At 34.8% G+C, this 22200-nt stretch overlaps 2 protein-coding genes across 2 annotated transcripts; both read left to right on the top strand.

The window, feature by feature from the left end:
- Positions 1-2315: 2315 nt before the first annotated feature.
- On the top strand, positions 2316-3287 carry LOC101395308 (olfactory receptor 5T2-like). The gene has a single exon (XM_014779834.2). The coding sequence runs from the start codon at positions 2331-2333 to the stop codon at positions 3285-3287; it is 957 nt and encodes a 318-aa protein (XP_014635320.2). The 5' UTR covers positions 2316-2330.
- Positions 3288-15388: 12101 nt separating this feature from the next.
- On the top strand, positions 15389-16334 carry LOC101395828 (olfactory receptor 8J2-like). The gene is given in 3 exon segments (XM_014779836.2): positions 15389-15503; positions 15506-16300; positions 16303-16334. Coding segments are annotated over 3 exon segments (942 nt in total).
- The last annotated feature ends 5866 nt before the right edge of the window (positions 16335-22200 follow it).

Genomic DNA, 22200 nt, shown 5'->3' on the forward strand with positions numbered 1-22200 from the left:
TTAGCTCAGGAACAATCTTCCTCACCCAAAAAAAAAGTACATCTGATGACAAAAGTTCAATTGTATGGTCCTCTTAAATTTGTAACTAAAAATTCACACATTTAAAGGAAATTGCCTTATATGGTTATTGCTTTATACATTTAACTAGTCCACTTGGCTGTATATTATTTTTTCTGCTTCGCCGTTCAAATATACTACTATTTAAAGAGGAGTAAACTTTGAAGAGAAAGTCTAACACTACACTTGGACTTTAATCACAAACTTGGCCGATGAATCCATACTTGCAGATTCTAAATCCTGTTATTTGCCTTGAACAAAGCATATCATTAAAATGATGTTGAGAATTGTATTAGGGCTGATCTTTTTCTTGTGATTCCTGATCATATTTAAAAAAATAGATTTTGCCATATTCATCAAAGTTTGTATTTTATTTCTTTTGATTCTCCTTTTACTTCATACATAAACTCTTTTACTCCTTCATAAACACTAGCCTCAACCTCTGCTCAGTTAGTATTCATATCACTGTTCCCATGACTCCTTAAAACAAGAAAAAAAATATTTGGGGGTTTTCCAATGAAATTATTAACACATTTTTAATTAAATGGCATGTTTAAAATCCATAGTATTAGAGTCCTTCAAAAATATTCAGTTAATTAGGGTAAGTGGTGTGAGTGCCCTGATTTGTTTTGTTGTAAGTTTATTTGCAATACACAGCATTCAACCTAAATTCTGCCTTCTCTGACATCTCATGTGAGTATTTCTTGTTTTCTCTGCCTTATTCTTTCCAATGATTCTATGAAAACATTTTCTCCTGATATTGACAGTTCTTCTAGGGAATCCTGACTTTGTCTTTCCCAGAAGATTGTTGCTCTGTGCTTTCTTCTCCTTTCATCACTATTTCTAGTCCAAATGGCTCTTTCTCTTACTGATGGGATCCACGTCAAAGTACTGAAGCAGGAGCCTGACTTCTGTTATGAATTTAAATAATGTGCACAATATTTTTTGCAGCAGATTATGTGCCCTCAAGACTGACTCAAATTTCCTGTGGGTGGGTATATAAAAAACTAAAATAATAACAATAAGTAAATCCAATAAAATCTATCTTTCAACTTGTGCTATATTGTGGGCTAATAATTGAAACTTTGGATTCAAATATAAGTTTGATTCCTAGTGTGTTTGACAATGGGATTATCCAGGAAAGATTTTTGCTCTGTCTTCTCTCATTCTTTCTACTTTTTTGCTGTTAAATACTAACTTTTATCTCTTGGTGTAAGCATTGCTTATTGTTGTTGCTACATTTTAATTACTGTTTTTTATGAACATCTTTAATCGTGACTCAAATAATAATCTAGTTGTTATTTAACTGGATCCACAGTAAACCATACCCAAACAAGCATAATATTTTGAAAAAAGTCATATATTTTTTTCAGAATAGTTCTTCCCTTTTTTACCATTGTTTTTGATGGAATTGAAAACCATATAGAATTTAGATATCCAAAAGTAATAAATATGATCAATGGTCAAAAATGGGCAATGTAATTCTTAGAATTTGAGAAATAAATTTCAATGAAACATAAGTTGTCCTATAATTGCTTAATTCAATCACAGCTCATCATCCTGAAGTAAATATTGATTAGTTCTTTAAGATATACCCAAAAAGATCTAATAGAGTTAGAAAATGTTTAGAGATTAGCTCATAAAATGTTACAATCCAGGAGACTGCGATTCTGTACAACCAATCTAATTATGCACACTATATTTAACATAATTGTAAAGATTCAATTTTAACACATTTTGTCTTCTAATATTTACTCCAATATTATAAAATAAAATTTATTTTCTCATTCTACAGGTGAGTAGATTGTCACAAATAATTTTACACAATTTCTGAACGGTCTAGAAGGCTGATGTTTTATTCCAATTCTCCGTACACTGACATCTATCTCACCAGTTTGGATGACAGAGAGAATTATTTTTTAACCAATCACTTGGCATTTTAATGTGTTTTCATATGAAAACAGCTAATAGAATACAGTGATAAATTAACCAGTTGACTTGATGGCTTTAAAAATTACATGAATTCAGCCAGTGAGTGAACACCCATGTTTTCCATTTGATTCTGCAGTGAGTGGAATGAACACTTGAACCACTGTCTTGTCACTGTTTCCTTATCCACTACCGGGAAATTATACATTGCCAAAAAGTAAATATGAGCACATAGCTCACCTTCCCTTGAGTCACAATATTCAGTCACAATATTTTTTATTCTCTTTGTAGTAAATGAATTACAATTTTGTGAATATTTCAAGATTGTCCCATGAGGTGTCAACATGAAGAATGTCACTGAAGTTACTATATTTGTACTGAAAGGCTTCACAGACAATCTTGAGCTGCAGATCATCTTGTTCTTCCTGTCTCTAGCAATCTACCTATTTACTCTGATGGGAAATTTAGGACTGGTTGTATTAGTCGCTGGGGATTCCAGGCTCCACAGCCCTATGTACTATTTTCTGAGTGTGTTATCATCCGTGGATGCCTGCTATTCTTCAGTAATTACTCCAAATATGTTAGTAGATTTTATGTCAAAGAATAAAGTCATTTCATTCCTGGGGTGTGCAGCACAGATGTTTCTTGCTATTACTTTTGGGACCACAGAATGCTTTCTCCTGGCTGCAATGGCATATGATCGCTATGTAGCAATCTACAACCCTCTGCTGTATTCAGTTAGCATGTCACCCAGGGTCTATGTGCCACTCATCATTGCTTCCTATGTTGGTGGAATCTTACATGCTACTTTACACACACTGGCTACTTTTAGCCTATCCTTTTGTGCATCCAATGAAATCAGACACGTCTTTTGTGATGTCCCTCCTCTCCTCGCCATTTCTTGTTCTGACACTCACACAAACCAGCTTCTACTCTTCTACTTTGTGGGCTCTATTGAAATGGTCACTATCCTGATCGTCCTGATCTCCTATGGTTTCATTCTGGTGGCCATTCTGAGGATACATTCTGTTGAAGGGAGACGAAAAGTCTTTTCTACCTGTGGCTCTCACCTGACCGGAGTGTCAATTTCTCATGGTACAGTTCTTTTCATGTATGTGAGACCAAGTTCCAGCTATGCTTTGGATCATGACATGATAGTGTCAATATTTTACAGCATTGTGATTCCCATGCTGAATCCTATTATCTACAGTTTGAGGAACAAAGATGTAAAAGAGGCAATGCAAAAAATGTTTAGGAAAAAATGGTTTCTCAATAAAGTATATGTTCACAGTAAAAATTAAATTTAAAAAATTGAGAGTGCTGTTCTGTGCCTCAATATGAAGAAGATATGATGAAAATATTTTGGTTTATTAATGTATTTCTGTTTTCCTGGATTCTTTAAAATGAAGATTATAGTCAATCCTTTATGTATGCTATATTTCTATGCAGAAAAAAACAGTATCATCCTTTTGCTTCTTAATATCTTTCTATTGACATATGTATATGCACATATATGTACATATATATGCATGTAGGAGCTATATTGATTGATATAACACAAATGCACACACACAGGCATGCATGTATTTAATCTTTACTTTAGAATATTATATATTGTTTTCTTTCATCCACATATAACTCAAATATATAGGCTCTAATAATTGCAAATATAAATAACATTATGTCTGACTAGGTTGATCAAATACCATCTAATCAATAGCAAAACCACAGTTCACATAATGTCAGACGACTTTCCATGGAGTCATTGGTATCTGACTCCAGTTCAAAGCACTCTGCCTCCATCCTTAGATCTATGTATTGGCACCAATCCAATCATTAGTTGTGGTTCGGGGACCACAGAAAATGTGTTCAAATTCCTGACGTCATTACCATGCTGATTTGTGAAGGTGCATTTCTTCTTATTTTCTTATTAATCCAGATCATGGGCATTAAACCCATCTTTAGTTTCTCACAGAAAACAAAGTCTAGGTATTAGCACTTAGGAAGATCATACTTAAACTCAAGAATAACGAAAGAAAAGCACAATTCAGAGAATAAGGCATACCTGGCAGGCAGATTGAGCTCTTCCCACAACTAAGCCCTGGTCTGTTTTTATGGGGTTCCTTAAGACTTGGCTCTGACTCAATTTTTAGTTCTCTTTTCCTTTGATCCCTACCCCTCTGTAATGCCCTTGCAGATCCCACGCTCCTCGGTGCCCCAGCCAAGAACCAAGATGCAGAAGAGAGTCTCTCCTATGTGCATGTTTTAGCCCTGCATCCAGCAGACCTCATGTTCATTGCAAAGATATGTCTCCCTCACAGATAATTTTAAGTTGTAGTGCTTGGTCTTCCTTCATTTTTATTTTTTACTTTTTAATTATTACTTTGTGAAAATTCACTCTCTTCCTCAAGGGATATCATTGTTTAATTCCAAAGAGACACTCTCCTTAGAATTAGAGACCAAGCTAAGGTAATTTCCCTAATTTGGGAGTATTAAATTTAAATAACAGCTCAAGTGTTCTTATGCAGAACATCTCTTACCATCATATCTTCCTACCACAACTTCTCTGCCTTTCTTTTCTCCAGTTTGAAAAGTTCTTCCCACTGCTGTTCAAATGATTCCTTCCTTCAAATGTCAAAATCAAACCCTGGTCATTGATTCACTATCCTTGCATACCAAACCATGCAAACTGAGACTGACGTTGTGTGTGTGTGTGTGTGTGTGTGTGTATGATTCAGCATTGAAGAGATCTTTCAACACGACTTAAAATCACAATGATAGATAAATTTTATGCTTTAAAATTTTAAAGGTCTGAATGAAACAAATAGTTACAAATATAGTAAAAGAAATAACCCTAGACTCAAGAAAATAGATATAATTATACATCTGTTTAATTAATAAATAATACAGTAAAATCGTATAGAACTATGGAAAAAGAATATACACAGACAATTCATAAAAGAAGAAACCTCTTTAGGCCAATGTTTGAGACAAGCAGTAAGCTAGATATGACCAGGGAGCAAGGTCGCTCCACCAGGTCAGCGTCCTAATTACTGGGCAGCGACTCTTTGGACATGCAACACTTCCCTGGACCCTGACCCAGAGTAGCCCCAAGCCTCATTATACCTGCATTTGCATTGCAGTTTTGACCCCCCTTGTGGGAGATCACTGCCATAACAGTTCTGGATATGCCTATGTAAGGAAAAAAATCTCCTCCTCCTGACATGGGGGTGGAGACAGTGTCCCAACTGGTCCACATTGCAAGACCCTCACCCGGCACCAGGACCCCACATTCCAAAGCCACCAACCACCACAACTTTGGTGCAGTTGCTCACCTGAAGCCTGTGCGCCCCTCCCCTTGGGGGTGCACTTTTGCTTTGCTAATAAATTCTCTTCTGTCAAAACTTCCCCTGTGTATCCTCTTTCAAATTCTTTTGTGTCTGTGGACCAAGAACCTGGGACCCCACTGCACCAATCTGACTGGTGCCAGTGACTCATACACTTTGTTTTAATAACGATCTGGAAAATGTGAATGTAAAATGACATAAAACACTCTTTCATACACATAAGCCTGACAAAAATTGAAAAGTCTGGGACTACCAAGGGATGACGGGAAGACGGAGTAAGGAAATACTCCTAATCTGCTGTGGGAATATAAAAGTTACAACTACTTTGGGAAACCATTTTTAAATGTCTAATATGTTCACATTGCCAGCAAAATCAGGGAACCATGTATAGCTAAATGAATTAACATGGGCAAGACCAAAACATACATCTGAGTAAAAAAAACTTTACATTCAGTATATCATATAGATTAATTAAAATATCTGCAAAATTATAGTGTTTTATTAATGAGTACTTAAGTATATAGTTAAGCAATTACAACTTATGTATGAATGACAAATTGTAGATAGTGTTTATCTCTGGTAAAAAAGATAACTTGATAGGATCAGGGCCAGGATTAATAGGAAGAGGAAGGAGAGTACAAAATGTTTGAACTTTATAAGAAAAGAAATTTTATGAAAAAAATAAAAGTCTAGTATGAATACCAAAAATCAATTTTATTCCTACTTAACATTCATTATGAAAAACAAGTACGTTTTAATTTAGGAAAAATGCATAGTTACATTGTTAATATTAAAGTTAATAGATTCTCCTTAAAGTTTTTTTTTGAAGTTGAGTAATTTGCAAATGCAAACTGATATGACTATACCAAATCTGAAACTTCTACAAAACAAAAGATATCATAAACAAACTGAAAATACAACTATTTTGTTGCATATAACAGACGAAATTTATTACCAAGAATACATACAAATTATATGGAAAAATATAAAATCGAGGACTTCCTTAAAAAAGACACACAATTAACAAAATTTGAAATTATATTTAAATTTATTTTTAATTTATTGAAGTAAAATGTACGTACTATAATATTAACCATTAAAGGGGCACATACGTATGGTCATGGATAAAAATTAGACTACTGGTGGTGAGCATGATGCAGTCTATACAGAAATTGACAACAACGTAAAACTGAAATTACACAATGTTATAAACCATTATGATCTCAATAAAATAATTGAAAAAAGAAATAAAAGGAACAATTCAATAGCAATTATTGCATTCACAGTGTTGTGCAACCACACCTCTATTTAATTCCAAAACATTTCTCCCCATTCCTCCCTGCTCTCCAGCCCCTGGCTACCACCAATCTGCATTCTATGTCTATGAATTTACCTATTCTGGATATTTCAGATAAATGACATCATACTGAATGTGACCTCTTGTGCCTGGCTTCTTTCACTTAGCATAATGTTTTCAAGATTCACATCTGTTGTAGCATGTATCACTTCATACTTTTTATTTTATGTTATCTTAGTTTAGTTTAGTTTGTTATTTCATTTGATTGTGTTAAGAACACTTAACATTAGATTTACTGTCCTAACGAATATTTAAGTATACAATAGAGTATTGTTAACTGTAGGCACAATGTTGTACAATAGATCTTTAGAGCTAATTTATCTTGCATAATTGAGACTTTATATCCATTGATTAGCAACTCCTAATTTCCTCTCTACCCCCAGTTCCTGGCAACCATCATTCTACTTTCTGATTATGAGTTCGACTATTTTAGGTAAGTCATTTAAATGAAATTTGTAGTATTTGTCCTGGGACTGGCTTATTTTCCTTAGCATAATATCCTCAAGGTTATCCATGTGGTAGCATATGGCAGGATTTCCTTCTTTTTTAATGAAAATATTATTCCATTGTATGTATATACCACATTATTTTTATCCTTTCGTCCACTGATGGACCTTTAGGTTGTTTGCACATCTTGGCTTTTGTAAATAGTGCTGCAATGAACATGGGAGTGCAAACAGCTCTTCAAGATCCTCGTTTCAATTATTTTGCGTGAATATCCAGAAGTGGAATTGCTGGCTTATATGGTAATTCTATTTTTAATTTTTTGAGGAATATCCATGCTGTTTTACACAGCAGCTGCACAATTTTGCATTTTCACCAACAGTGTACAAAAGTTTCGATTGCTTCACATCCTCATCAATCCTTGTCCGTCTTTTGTTTTTTATACTAGCCATCTTAACAGGTATGAGGTGATATCTCATTGTGATTTTGACTTGCCTTTCCCTAATAATTAGTGATTTTGAACATATTCTCATACACTTGTTGGTCGATTATATGTCTTTTTTGGAAAAATGTGTGTTTAAGTCTTTAACTCATTCTTAAATAGGGTTACTAGGTTTATTTTCCTATTGAGTTGCAGGATTTCTTTATATATTTTGGAAATTAATGGCTTATCAGATATAGCATTTGTAAATATCTTCTCTCATTTGCCAAGTTACCTTTTCACATTTTCTCTATTGTTTCCTTTGTTGTGTATAAGTTTTTTTTTTTTTCTTTTTTAATTTGATGTAGTCTCACTTTGTCTATTTTGGCTTTTGTTGCTGTGCTTTTGGTGTCGTATCCATGAAATCATTTCCAAACCCAATGTCATGAAGCTTTTCCCTTATGTTTTTTTCCAGGAGTTTTACAGTATCAGGTCTTAAGTTTAAGTCTTTAATCCACTTGAGTTGATCTTTGTGTATGGCGTAAGATTGGGGTCCAATTTCATTCCTTCACACTTGGCTTCCCAGTTTTCCCATTACAATTTATTGAAGAGACTATCTTTCCACATTGTATACGCTTGGCCCTTTTGACAAAAAAATTGTTGACTGTATATGCATGGGTTTATTTCTGGACTCTATTCTGTTCCGTTGCTCTATGTGTCTGTTTCTATGTCAATGTCATACTCTTTTTATTACTATAGATTTGTAATGTATTTTGAAATTGGCAAATGTGATGCCTCCAGCTTTGTTCTTCTTGTTCAAGGTTGCTTTGACTATTCGTGGTCTTTTGTGGTTCCATATGCATTTTAGAATTATTTTTCTACTTCTTGGAAAAATGTCAATGGGATTTTGAAAGAGATTGCACTGAATCTGTAGATTCAGTAATATGTAATATGGACATTTTAACAATATTGTCTTTCAATTTATGAACATAGGATATCTTTCCATTTGTTTGTGTCTTCCTTAATTACTTTCATCAATGTTTCATAGTTTTCAGTTTTCAAGTCTTTCACTTCCTTAGTTAAGTTTATTCCTAAGTACCTTATTCTTTTTAGTGCTATATTTTATCCCTTTTATTGATTAATAATATACCATTGTGTGCATATATTGGAATTTGTTCATCCATTTATCTGTTGATGGACATTTGTTGCCATTCCACGTTTTGGTTATTGTGAACAGTAGTGCATAGACATGTCCTTCTTTGATTATCTGCTTTCAACTCTTTTGAGTATATGTATAGGTTGGAATTGTGTGGTCATACGGTAATTCTGTGGTTAAGTTTTGAGGAACTGCCAAAATGTTTCCCATAGCAACTGAACTATATTTTACATTTTCCAAAGCAGTGCATGAGTGAATCAATTTTTCCATATCTTCATTAACTTTGCTATTTTCTGTGTTTTTTATTTCCATCCTAGTTGGTGTCAAGTGGTATCTCATTGTGGTTTTGATTTACATTTCCTTAATGATTAATGATGTTGGGAATCTTTTCATGTGTTTATTGGCCATTTGAATATCTCTTTGGAGAAATTTCTATTCAAATCCTTTGTCCTTTTTTAATTGGTTTATTTGACTTTTTGTTGTTGAGTTGGTGGAGTATTTTATATAGTCTAGATATTCAACAGCTAAGAAATATTTATTATTTGCAAATATTTTCTTCCATTCTGTATTTTGTCTTTTTATTCTCTTGATAACACCTTTTGACACACAAAATATTTAACTTTGATGTAGTCCCAATTATCTATTTTTTTCTCTTGTTGCTTGTGATTTTGGTGTCATGTGTAAGAATCCATTGCCAAACCCAAGGTTGTGAAGATGTACCCCTTTATTTTTCCTAAGAGTTTTATAGTTTTGCCTTTTATACTTAGGTTGTTGACTATTTTGAGTTAATTTTCATCTACAGTGTGAGTTAAGAGTCTGGCTTCATTAATTTGCATGTGGATATTCAGTAGTCTCTGTAGTCTAAATTCATCAATATTCAAAGTAAAACCATAATACTATACCATTGCTTCTTTTGATTTAGCAAAATTTGTGTTGCTTAGCATTCTTAAAAGCAGCTAAAGATGTGAGTAAATTCCCCCAAATTCTTTCTAGGGATATAAACTGGTAGAATTTATTTAGAAACATCTTTGTTGTGTCTACTAGATTTGAAAATATTTACATCATATGACCTAATAATTTTCAAGTATCATCCAAGTATATAAACTAGATGCATTATTGTATGTGAGCAAAATGAGGAATAAAATTACGTGAACTGCATTGTTTTTCTTAACAGAGAAGACTCAGGAGTAACCATAATGGCCATCAAGTTTAAATGCATGAACCCAATCCATAGCAATCAAAAATATACATATACATGCCAATTACAAAATAATGTGAACATCATAAATCCACTATGCACGGAAGGACAAATACTGCACCATGCCATTTATATGAGGTGTGTAAAATAGTCAAACATATTGAAACAGAGAGTAGAATGGTGGTGTCTGGAGACTGGGGGAAGGGCAAAATGGGAGCAAGGCAATAGTTATAAAGTTTCAGTTATGCAAGGTAATTGTTACAGAGATTTGTTATACAACATTGTGTCTATAGTTAGCATTACTGTATTGTACACTTAAAAACTTTTAAGAATGTAGATCTCTTGTTAAGGTGTTTGTACCACAATGAAAAACTAAAAAGATTTGGAAAAACAGAAAAAGACTGCAATAGTTAATAGATGTTGCTTCTATGGGGTAGAGAGAATGGGAACGGGGGAGATTGGATCAGTGCAAATGTAGCTTATATATAGTTATGTATTACTTTAAAATAATAAATCTCATAAGGTATAACTATTGTTTAAAGTGGGTGATGGAAATATGTTCTCTATAATATCATTTGTGTTTGTGTGTGTGCATGTGTGTGTATGTGTATGTATGTAGACATGTATGTTTGTGTTTCTTACAAATATTTTGAAAAGTGAAATTTTGTGATCCAATAATGGTTCTGTCTTAGAATTTCATCTGCTTGACCACGGTAAATTTATTAAATAGCTTTCTCAAAACTTAGGAAATGGAAAATACTTCTTGTATAATAAATAATAAGCTTTAAATGAGAGGCCAAGCTGTAATATGAAGCATCAATAACAATTAAAAGTGTGAAAGCAATAGTTTTTTAAGAGATCTTTACAGTATTATGGGAATGATAAATAGATGAGGAAGCTGGCAGAGCTGACAAGGGAATGAAAGTGTTGTTAGCTAAGCACAGTGCAGACTGCCATTGGTCACATGAGAGACAATATACAAAGGCCATGACAGAGGAAGCAACAACATAACCTTCACGTGGATATTTGGACTCTGGGAAGAACCTCAAGGATTTAAAATCATTGTAAGGAGTAAAAAAAATTGGTAAAAAACTTTTTAGTTTCCTCTTTATTGTCCACAATTTGTCTGTTGCTTCCTTAATTTTGGAGCCTAGAATATGCCATATCCTTCTTAGATATTGGAACACCGAGGTGAAGAAGCAAAAGTTGTCTCCTGCCCCAAAGTAGTGAATATTCTAGAGAATCATATGCAAGTTGCCACTGTTTCTTTATCTACGTTAAAATCACATTAAAGATAAATTACAACACTGGAAATAAAAACCTCATATTTCATTTAAGAATTTTAGGATGTATATTGTATTCATTCATTCACTAATTCATTGTCCATTCGATCAGCCTGTCAACGACGTCTTTTGAACATCAATTCTTTCCTGGATATTACTCTAGAAGCAATTAATCCAAAAGCAAACTATTTAGACATAAACTCTTTTCAGTTACAAATCTTATAGACTAGAAAATACAACACAAAAATTAAAACAAAAAATGTTATCAGTATTTAATTATAATATTTATATATGCTTGAGAAAAGATCACAAGATTATATGAAAACATATATTTTCTATCCAAATAATTTTAATTAAAAACTAGACGTAGGACCAGTATATGATGGGCGCCTTATGAATTTCAATAACAAAATTGATATTCAGTCTTCTTACAATCATTTATATTTTGAATTTATGTTGCATGTTATCTGATTTTTATGGAAAATACACCAAGGCTTGTTCTTGACACAAAAATGGAGGTTTTGCATTCAATTTCATTCCCAATATTCACATGAAAATTGAACATTGGAGCCAGAATCCTGTGCTTTCTAACTGTTGGATTTTCTTCCGTCCCAGGGTCAGCAGCAGCACTTCCTAGCAAATATAGAGGTACAATTCAACACAAACAAGTGAACGGAAGGTAGAATCATTGCACGTGATTGTTATTCAATATGATCATCTAAGAGAGTCCCTGGTCTATCTCCACATTTTTCACTTTTTGGATGAAATTTTGAATGGAGACTTGGCTAATGAGCTTTCAATTTGTCTTTCTTTCCCTGGGAAATCAGAACTTTATCTGGGAATTCTGGTTCTCCTGTTCAGGGACTCAGGCCATAAACAAACACATTTCAGTGTGAAGGTCTTCAGGGAGTCAGACACTTGTAAAACCCTTTGGCATACTTCATGCAGCAGCTGTAAGAGTGGCTCTCAGCAGATCTCTGGGTACAGGTAGGCTAAACCAAATAATTTACTTATTACTAATTCTGACTGTGAAGACCAAGTGTCTTGGAAGCTTTATCAATCCAAATCAGACTGAGGACTGAAGTGATATCTTCTCTGTTCTCTTTTCCTAGACTCAACTCTCTGCCCACTGATTGCTAAGAGCTAGTGATGGAGATATGACTTAAACAGCAGTGTCCAGCATCCCCACTGATAAATTACATGCTTGGGCATTTATACAGAACAATGAATAGTCATTAGAGGGATTATATTTCACCTTAGTATAAAGAGGAATGTTTTCTGCCTTCGAACTGGCAGAATTAATGGAAGTTTTAGACCAGATAAGAGGCTTCTTAAGTGACTTTAAAGTATAGGCTTCTGTGTCTCCAAGAAAGACCTACTAAATGCCTTGACATCAATAAAAACAAGTTTTTATTTTGCCCAAGGTGCTAAAGCCTAAGGTAGAAAGATGCCTGTGTCAACAGTCAGTCTCTATGTTGCTGGTGGACACTGAGACCTCATATCAAGATGCAGTTTGTCCCTAACACAACCCAGGTTTAAATAAGTTTCAGACAAATTCTACAGTTAGAGACCAATGGAACATACTCTTGACATCATTTCAAAGGCTACTTAAAAATTAACTCGCAATACTATTTCTCATCCAAATTGTAACATAAAATGATTATCATTAGGTTTAAAGTTTTATTTACTGAGAATCTATTATTTTGGTAGACCTGTAAAATATTTCTTTTCAGAAATGAACTTGAAAAAAATTATATGTTTAAAGTTAAAATAGCTCTTATCAGGAACAAATGCAAAATCAAATAAGATTCTGAAGAAAGAGGAGAAAATTGGGTTCTACATAAACTTTATTTCAGCGACATATACTTACTGAAATAAAAAGCAACCCTAGCTTTGCCATCAGTCATATTTCAGTAGAAGAGGGGATTAATAATAGGTAAGGAGATATACAAATAGAGCCAGCCCTGCTGATCTAGGGGATAAGATTCAACACTCTCACCACCACAACCCTGGTTACATTCCTGGTCAAGGAACCACATCACCCATCTGTCGGTTGTCATACTGTGGCAGCTACATGTTGCTGTGATGCTGAAAGCTATGTCACCAGTATTTCAAATACCGTTAGAGTGCACCCATGGTGGGCATGTTTTAGCAGAGCTTCCAGATTAAGACAGACCAGGAAAAAGGACTTGGCCCTCACTTCTGAAAAAATTGACCAGGAGAACCCTATGAATAGCACTGGAGCATCGTCTGATACAGCCCTGGAAGGTGAGAGGATGGTGCAAAAAACAGGGCAGGGTTCCAGTCTGCTATACACAGTCAGCAGGAGTCAGGAATCGACTTGACAGCATTAGCAATAAATATACAAATATTCTCCTTTTCGAAAGATAATCATCCAAAATTCATAGTAGACAATCAATAATCACTGTTGTTGATAGACTTTTTTTTGTTCTTGTTAAATTAAGGATAAGTTTATTACACATATCTCAGAGTGAAACATGCACTGAATTGCTTTATGTGTAGCAAACAAACAAAAGATATTTTGATCCAAGTCAGTGGTGCCACAATGTTTTCTATCAAAAGCTTACCTATGCCTTTCTTTCTAGATGCAGTGGGACATGAGATAGCTGCTGCAACACCATCAGATCAGCTCCAGATACACATCTGATGTAGGGAATAAAGCATCTGTAAATTAAAACAAACACACACCACAGATTTATGAGAGAATCAGGTTGCGGAGAGCACAACATGATTTGTTTGTTAAACATATAGCTAGATAGCATGTGTCCCAATTTTTTGAATATAAAATGAGTTACTGGGACTGAAATAAGTAACCAGATTAAAAAATCATTCAAAACACACTAATAACAATAACTACTGGTACAATTATTTTGCATTCATTTTTATCAGGCTTTGTGCTGGCTAAACTATGTATGTGCATTATCTCATTTAATTCACACAACAGAAGAACAGAAACATTTGATAGAAATCACACAGCTGATCATTGGTGGACTAAGAACAAACTGACAACTAAGCAACCAAACCAGCAAATAAAACACATAAAACAAAACCATGAAACCCTGCCATTATCCTTTATCCTTTGAGTAACTCATTCTCATTGACTCTCAATAGTCTCATCAGACATAGAAGTAATCATATCCATCTTCTAGGACACTCCTGCAGAACAATGAGATCATTATTTCAAATGCCTAGCATAGTTCTGGGCATAGAGAATGCTAAATACTGGTAGCACTCTCCCCCACTCATTTCTCTATACAAGTAAAAAAAAGTGATCAAACTGTAACAAATTAAAACTATAAATAATATTTTTAAACAATCAAAAAAGATTTTAAGCAATTTTAAAGGAAAGAGGTATAAGCTGGAAAGGAAAGAAAGGGATGCCAGAATAAAATAATAGAGGAATCTGGGCAACTAGAAGTCAGAGGCATAGGACAGGACTGGCTTGTTTGGCAGAAGAAAGAAAATGTGATAAAATCAAGAGGATTCAGAGTTTCTGAATGATACTAAGGAGGAACAGTACTGAGGTATAGTCTGTGGGTAGCTGCAGCAGAGTGGGGTGGTAGAAACTAATAAGGAAAAACCCAGCATAATGAAAATGTTTCCCACAGAAATACTGAAATTCCCATGGAAGACAACAAGGTACGGGCTGGAGAGAAGGCCTGTGACAGTTCAGAAAAAAATAACTGGAAGCCACTGACTCATCAATTTTTTATAGGTAGCTCTCTTTAACCACTGCAAACATACACACACACACAGGCATCTGTGCATATATGTAAATATATACAGACACATATATGCACGCATGTATATATCTTCATGCAATATCACATATTAATATGATTAATATATGCATATAAATAGTGCATACAATAATATAAAAATTAATATGTATTCATCCAATATAAAATATATCCAACAGTGAATAAAGAAAATAGTAACTTGGTCAAACAGTTCTAAGATTCTGAGATTGGTCTCTGGAAAGTTTATATTTCTGAATTTCATGAAAGGATGGAGAGAAAAACACTTAAGATCTGAAAATTTTAAGTGTTTGTGAACAAAATAAATTTATTTTAAATAAAACATTTAACAATCTGGCATCTAGGAGAGAAAAGCAATTTTACCATCTATTAATCTCTTTCCACTTTCCCCATTAAAAGATGAAAGCAATAAAATAAATGGCTCCAGGGAATCAAACTGGGGTGACTGAGTTCATCCTCGTGGGAGTCTCGGACCATCCAGACCTCCAGACCCCACTCTTCTTTGTGTTCCTGGTCATCTATGGGCTGACCGTGGAGGGAACCTGGGCATCATCACTCTCAGCAGTGTTGACTCTCGACTTCAGACCCCCATGTACTTTTTCCTCCGGCACTTGGCTGTCATCACTCTTGGCAATTCTACTGTCATTGCCCCTAAAATGCTGGTTAACTTCTTGGTTTCAGAGAAAACCATATCCTACCATGGATGTGCAGCCCAACTGGGTGGATTCTTAGTTTTTATTGTGGCTGAGATTTTCATGCTGGCTGCAATGGCCTATGACCGCTATGTGGCTATTTGCAACCCCCTGCTCTACATGGTGGTGGTGTCCCCACAGATCTGCCTTCTGCTGGTGTCCCTCACTTACCTTTGCAGTCTGACCACAGCACTGACTGTCTCTTCCTGTGTCTTCTCTGTGTCATATTGCTCTTCCAATGTAATCAACCATTTTTACTGTGATAATGTCCCTTTGTTAGCATTATCCTGTTCTGATACCTATATTCCAGAAACAACTGTGTTTACCTTTTCAGGGACCAATTTGTTTTTCTCTATGATTATTGTTCTAATATCCTACTTCAACATTGCCCTTGCCATTTTGAGGATACGTTCCTCAGAGGGGCGACAAAAAGCCTTTTCCACCTGTGCTTCTCACATAATGGCTGTCACTGTCTTCTATGGGACTCTCCTCTTCATGTGTTTGCAACCAAGAACCAATCACTCATTAGATACTGATAAAATGGCCTCGGTATTCTATACCCTAGTGATACCAATGCTGAATTCCCTCATTTACAGCCTAAGGAACAAGGATGTGAAGGATGCATTGAAGAGATTCCTGATAAGCCATGCCAATTGTTCAAACTAATGTGAATTTAAAACTAGAACTATCTTCATTTAAGGGTTTTCATTTGCTCCTGAAAATCCTACTGTTAAGCGAAGATGCAGTAAATAGTTACAATGTCCATAAATTTCAATGGGAAGAATATTAATCTTTTTTATCCCAATCCCAAATACCCAATTTTTCCTACAGAAAAATGCCTTAATCGACCAAAGAAAACACACTTATATAGGTAATAAACAATAATTTGAAAGTAAACACATTTTAAAATAAAATGTAAGTTACTAAAGGGTTTTTATAATTTCTAAACAAGGAAGAGAGAGCCTGAGACCTGTTGGTGGAGGAACGTGAGAGTCACTTCCTGGAAGGTGGTCAAGAGTCAGATCATTTATGGGGGCCGGCCCGGGGGCGTAGCGGTTGAATTCTCATGTTCCACTTTGGTGGCCCAGGGCACGCTGGTTCAGATCCTGGGCGCGGACCTACTCACCACTCATCAAGCCATGCTGAGGCGGCATCCCACATGGAAGAGCTACAACTCTACAACTATGACACACAACTGTGTACTAGGGCTTTAGGGAGCAAAAAGAAAAAGAGGAAGTTTGGCAACAGATGTTAGCCCAGGGCCAATCTTCCAAAAAAAAAAAAAAGAGTCAGATGATCTTCCTTGCCACAGACAACTTTTGCTCAAATATTAATGTTTCATTATTTTTTGCAACATTTTATCCATAAGTTTCTCAACCTTTTTGGACTCATTGTGCTTAAAATAAATTTATATCGCAGAAAAAATAAACCTTTAGGGGAAAAATAAAAACTTGAAAAATGCTTAGATATACACGGAAATAGGACATGTGGCAAAACAGACTAAAAAAATATATAAAAGGATATTCTATCTTTTTATCCCTCTCACTTGGTGCATGTACACGAAGCAAAATGTTGACATTCATCCCAATAGAAGGTATAATTAATTTTGTCCATATCATATTCTTGTCCAAAAATGGCTGTGTGGAATTAATTGTCTTTTTTATGAAATCATAGCAACAAACATCATTTCTTTTAGCATTTTTATTTAGTGCGTTTTTGGAGTGAAAAGTTACTAGATAAAAAAAGTCATTGTCCTCAAAATCGCACTAATTCTCAAGGGCACTCATGGCCAAAAAAAAGTCAACAGTCATTATGTGCCCTGTCTCTGTCTGTACATGTAATACACTACTAAATGGAGTGAGGGAGAGTGGACAGGACATGTGAAGTAAAGATAACAGAAATTGTCATGATTTCAGAATTTTTTTTATTCAAAAGTAAAATTGAGGAATTTTAAGGTTTCCAATAGAGATCTCCTTGTCCCTGAAGGTCTAGATAAGTTTGGTTTTAGCAGCTATTGCCCTCTCCCTGGAAGTCCACAGGCCTTCAGTCCAGGTGTCTGCATTGTCATAGGTCACACCTATCATGATTGCTTTCCAAAGGGCTATTTCCACAAGCCGCTTCCATGGAAATGAACAAGTCCTTTCAAAGAAATCCTTCAAAAAAGAAGAAAACTTCACTGCACACATGCAGGGAGGGAGGCAAAATAGAGGTTTATATTAAAGCATCATGCCGCCTTACTCTTAGTGTAACTTAACTCTGCACCACAAAAGAAGTTTCCACTTGCTTTTCTTATTTCTTCCCCCAGCCTTAAACCATTATACTGGCTTCTCTCTCTAAATCCTTCTTGTCTCTCCTTTCTTTTCTCTCTGCGTGTCAATTAAAGGCTATAATTTTTTTCTTTCTTTCTATTAAACAGAGCTATTGTTTTATGAAGCTTGAGATCTTTTTATGAATTATGCCCCCAGTTGTCATCTTCTATTCCAAGCTTCTGTCCAGGATTGGCTTTGACTCTTTCAATAATTATAAAGGCATTTTTATAAACAACAACCATTATCTTGGTTGGAGAAATTATGTTGAGAAAAACAGCTGAGATAACAAACTCTTTACCTCTTCTCACAAAATGTACATGAATTTGGGTTAACTAAAATATCAAACTAAATATTAAAATATATAATATGATATATAGTAATAATAAAATATCAAAATATCTACTTCTTAAAAAGCAGTTCTAACCACAAAAGCTATTTCAGCTATAATTGTCAGAGGAGGTTACTAATGATTTTAGAAAAAAATACTTCATAAAATGTATATTTCAAAGACCTAATAGAATATAATACTGAATGATAAAGTTATTAGTGTTTACACAACTATAAAAGTGATTAATTTAAGACATAGATTCATGAGATTATATTATATTAATTTAAAATACTTTATGAACTATCTAAGTTAGAAACTTTCATATTAAGATATGGAGGCTTAAAATATTGAAGCCTTGACCACTGAATAATCAATATGACTGCAAACAAACAGGTCCTTGATTGTGGAGGTATCTTCATTTCCGTCGTAATCGCTTTTCTCATTGTTTGCTTTCTCTCCCATAATTTTTCACCATTTTATCAACATTTTATGGTTCAACAATAAGAAACTACAAGCTCTAAAACATAAATGTTCAGTGGAATGCCATCCAGGACAAACCCACAGTGGTGAGAGAATGGCTTACAGAAAGAAAGACGCTGTGATACCACAACTAACTTCAAGGAGGATGAGAAATAGTCTAGCCATGTGTGTCAGTTTTGTGTGTCACTTCAATAGCTACTTCTTCAGTATTATTCAAAACTGTCCATCTTATCACTATTATAGACATTCAAATATTGAAACTAAATTACAACCATGTGTTTATCTGTCTCTGTTATAATCTCTGAACTTCTTGGTTGAAATGGATTGTACTTGATGCGTCTTTCTATTTCAAATCCAAACCAATATTTGGCTTTTTTAAAAAAAATAATGCATTAAGACAAGTAAAACAATTTTAGCTCTATAAAGTTAAATCTCAGTTAATTATTTATTGCAATCCCTTACTATATGTATAAGCAATACGTATTCATAAGTTGGATATCCAGAGTAGGAAATTCTTGTGTTCTGATGGTAGAATGTATATGGATTAAAAAAAAACCTAGATCCATACTTTTTTAAATGAATTAAAAGTGCTTATTTTTCCATATCAGGGACCCTCTCCATGAGATATTTCACATACTGTTTCATTCATGGATCAGTGAGGACCAAGAGTTGGTAACTAACTAAATGCCTATTCCTATGGGAACAAGCATATAGTAAATGAAAGTAGAGCCATATCATAACAACGGGTGTTAACAAAATATTGGTGTGCGTGTAGTAAAATGAATATACTTCAGAAACATATAGTTGAGTGAGAACATTCAGGTATCAAAATGAGTTATATAACAGCATACATGTAGACATTGAGAGATACATTATATTTACTTTATAAGATTGTGTTCCTTTTTAAGGGCATATATCAACTTTGTAGAGGAGGTACCCATGTGGAGAAGGGAAATTGACTCGGGGATGGGAAAATAGGACTGATGATGATTATGGGATACGGCATTAGGGTATCATTACCCCAGCTTAAGTCTTTAAGTCACACACACAAAAAATAAAAATAAAAGTTACACACACATTCATAATTTTTATTCCTTCCAAATCTTTTATAACACTATAGAACATGTTTAAAGAGTTTTGTCATCATCCTCAGGCATAAAACTTGAGAAGAAGATATTGTGGAAAATGGTGAATGTTGAAGTAATTTGTGGGTGATTAAAGAATGTATCCAACAAATAAAATACTTACATCCAAATATTTGAGTGGATGAAGTAAAAATAATAACAAAGGAAAGAAGGTGAATTGTATATAAAAGAACATTTCCTCAGTAGGAAATTCACAGGTACCCTGGATAATTAACAAAGATCAGAGGCATCATTTCCTGTTCTCACACGCTTTGGGAATAACCAAGAAATCGCATTCAAGCCCACAAGGGACAATCAAGCCCCCAAAGGAGTGTCTCAAAGGGAAGAGACGCTTAAATTCTTCCAACTGCAGTTTGGTTATTAATCACGTGAGGGAACCAGACTCATCCTCGCTTTGGGTGAGTAGATGGCACTGATTATCATGATTAGTAGATGACTATTTTTGATGGCTGTCTTCAATTTAAATTATAGATATAAGTATAGTCACCAATGCCAGACTCAATACATTATCCCATGTATATTAATAATCTCTTTTCATAACTATGTTTTCTGGAGTAATGATATGTTTTTGCCATTATTATTATGTTCTTTGAGGGTAGTAAGAGATCTTGTTTCTATTCATTATTATTTCTGTATTTATACTGGGATTCTAGACAAAAAACATTCTGAAGGGGGAGTATTTTTTGAAAGCTCCACCAAGAATGTCGTCTAAGCAAAGATGCTGCTCATCAGGTCAGGGTTATTGGCGCCTAGGGAGCGTCTATGCCTCAGAGGGTAATAGTTTCTGATAGGGCTTCCAGTTATCCAGTCATATGATACCATCATTATCCCTTACTATCATGCATCCATAAAGCATCATTTGTGCTATAGACGTGTGGCCTCATTTTGCTAGTACCGTAAAAGAGACTGAGATTGTCAGAGTGTAAATTCTGCCAAGAGCAGACCCTGAGGCAAGGACTTGATGTTTATTTGGTAGATGTCTATTTGGCATATGATGCTTATTTGGTAGATGATTTCAGGAATCAAAAATGAGGGAATAGGAAATGTGAGACCGAGAAGGGAGAAAATTAATAAAGTATGCAGTAAAGTATAGATGACCGCTGTAAGCAGCTACAGTTCCATCACTCAAGATGCTTTGAAGTATCCTTCAGAGCTCTTCTAGGAATTGTCCAAAAGAAGGCTAGGAAATCTTGGGTGTTTATCAACCTGTCCCTTACCAGTTGAGTACTTCTCCTTGACACATTAAATCTCAGGCACTTCCAAACTGCCTTGCATATGGTCTGAGCAAGCTTTCAAGACCCTTTGCCCTCAGGAAAAAAAGTAAAACAGTTGAGATGGGAAGCTGCCAGCATGCCAGAAAAAGTCTGCTATGGCTGTAGGCCAAGTCAGAGGTGGCCCAAAACGACAAGATATGGGGAGACAGATGTGTCTGATACAGTGATATTTGCAAAGGTAAGATGATGGCAAAGCCAAAATAATATAAAATAGACTTTTTCACCTAGGCTAATATGTTCCCAGCACGACAATACTAAGATGCCTTTGTCCCTACTATCTTCGTGTTCAATTTGTTTTCATTTAGATAGTGAGGCTAAAGATTTTGAAGTATCTCCTTACATATTTATAGTAGGGGCAAAACCAAGTTTAAAATCAGCACAATTAAAGAGTCAAGGAAGATCAATCCTTGGAAGAATTATTAATTGGCTACATGTGTTCTATTTTCATTGTTGGCGAACTTGCCACACCTTAAACTCTTCGTCATCCAAGGCTTGTGTATTCTCTTTCCTCTCTCATAATATACCTAAATGTATGAAGGGAAATTTTCTTCTTGATCTGTTGTCCTTCATGTTATAAATTGCACATGCCACAAGCGAATAGCAAAAATTATATTTGAAGGATGGGAAGAGGAGGGTAGGAGACCTTCCCATCCCTCTGCACAGGTCCCGGTTATATGGCACAGGTACAGCGCAAACCATGTCACTCAGCACACAAAATTTTGCCCACATATTTGAGAATCTAGCATAACAGGATGTAATTATAATCAAGTACACTTTTTAAAAGTTTTCAGTGATCATGACAAGCCACATAATAATAGTTTGGGGATTGGCATTGAATCCTGCAGCTGGTGAGTATAATTCTGCACATCTTAAAGTTACAAAATTTTGGTATTCACATAGTAGGATTGGCCAAGCAGCACATTTAGTCAGGTTTCAAAATTGTAATTAGAAAAGATTTATATTGATTTCATATCCTTCACTAATTCCACTTTATTGCAGAG

Source organism: Ceratotherium simum, chromosome 34 (genome assembly GCF_057802395.1).
Source record: "Ceratotherium simum simum isolate JZ-2026a chromosome 34, ASM5780239v1, whole genome shotgun sequence".
Taxonomy (NCBI): domain Eukaryota; kingdom Metazoa; phylum Chordata; class Mammalia; order Perissodactyla; family Rhinocerotidae; genus Ceratotherium; species Ceratotherium simum.

Coding starts and splice junctions, on each gene's coding strand:
- LOC101395308 (XM_014779834.2), top strand. CDS start 2,331: ATGAAGAATGTCACTGAAGTTACTATATTTGTACTGAAAGGCTTCACA.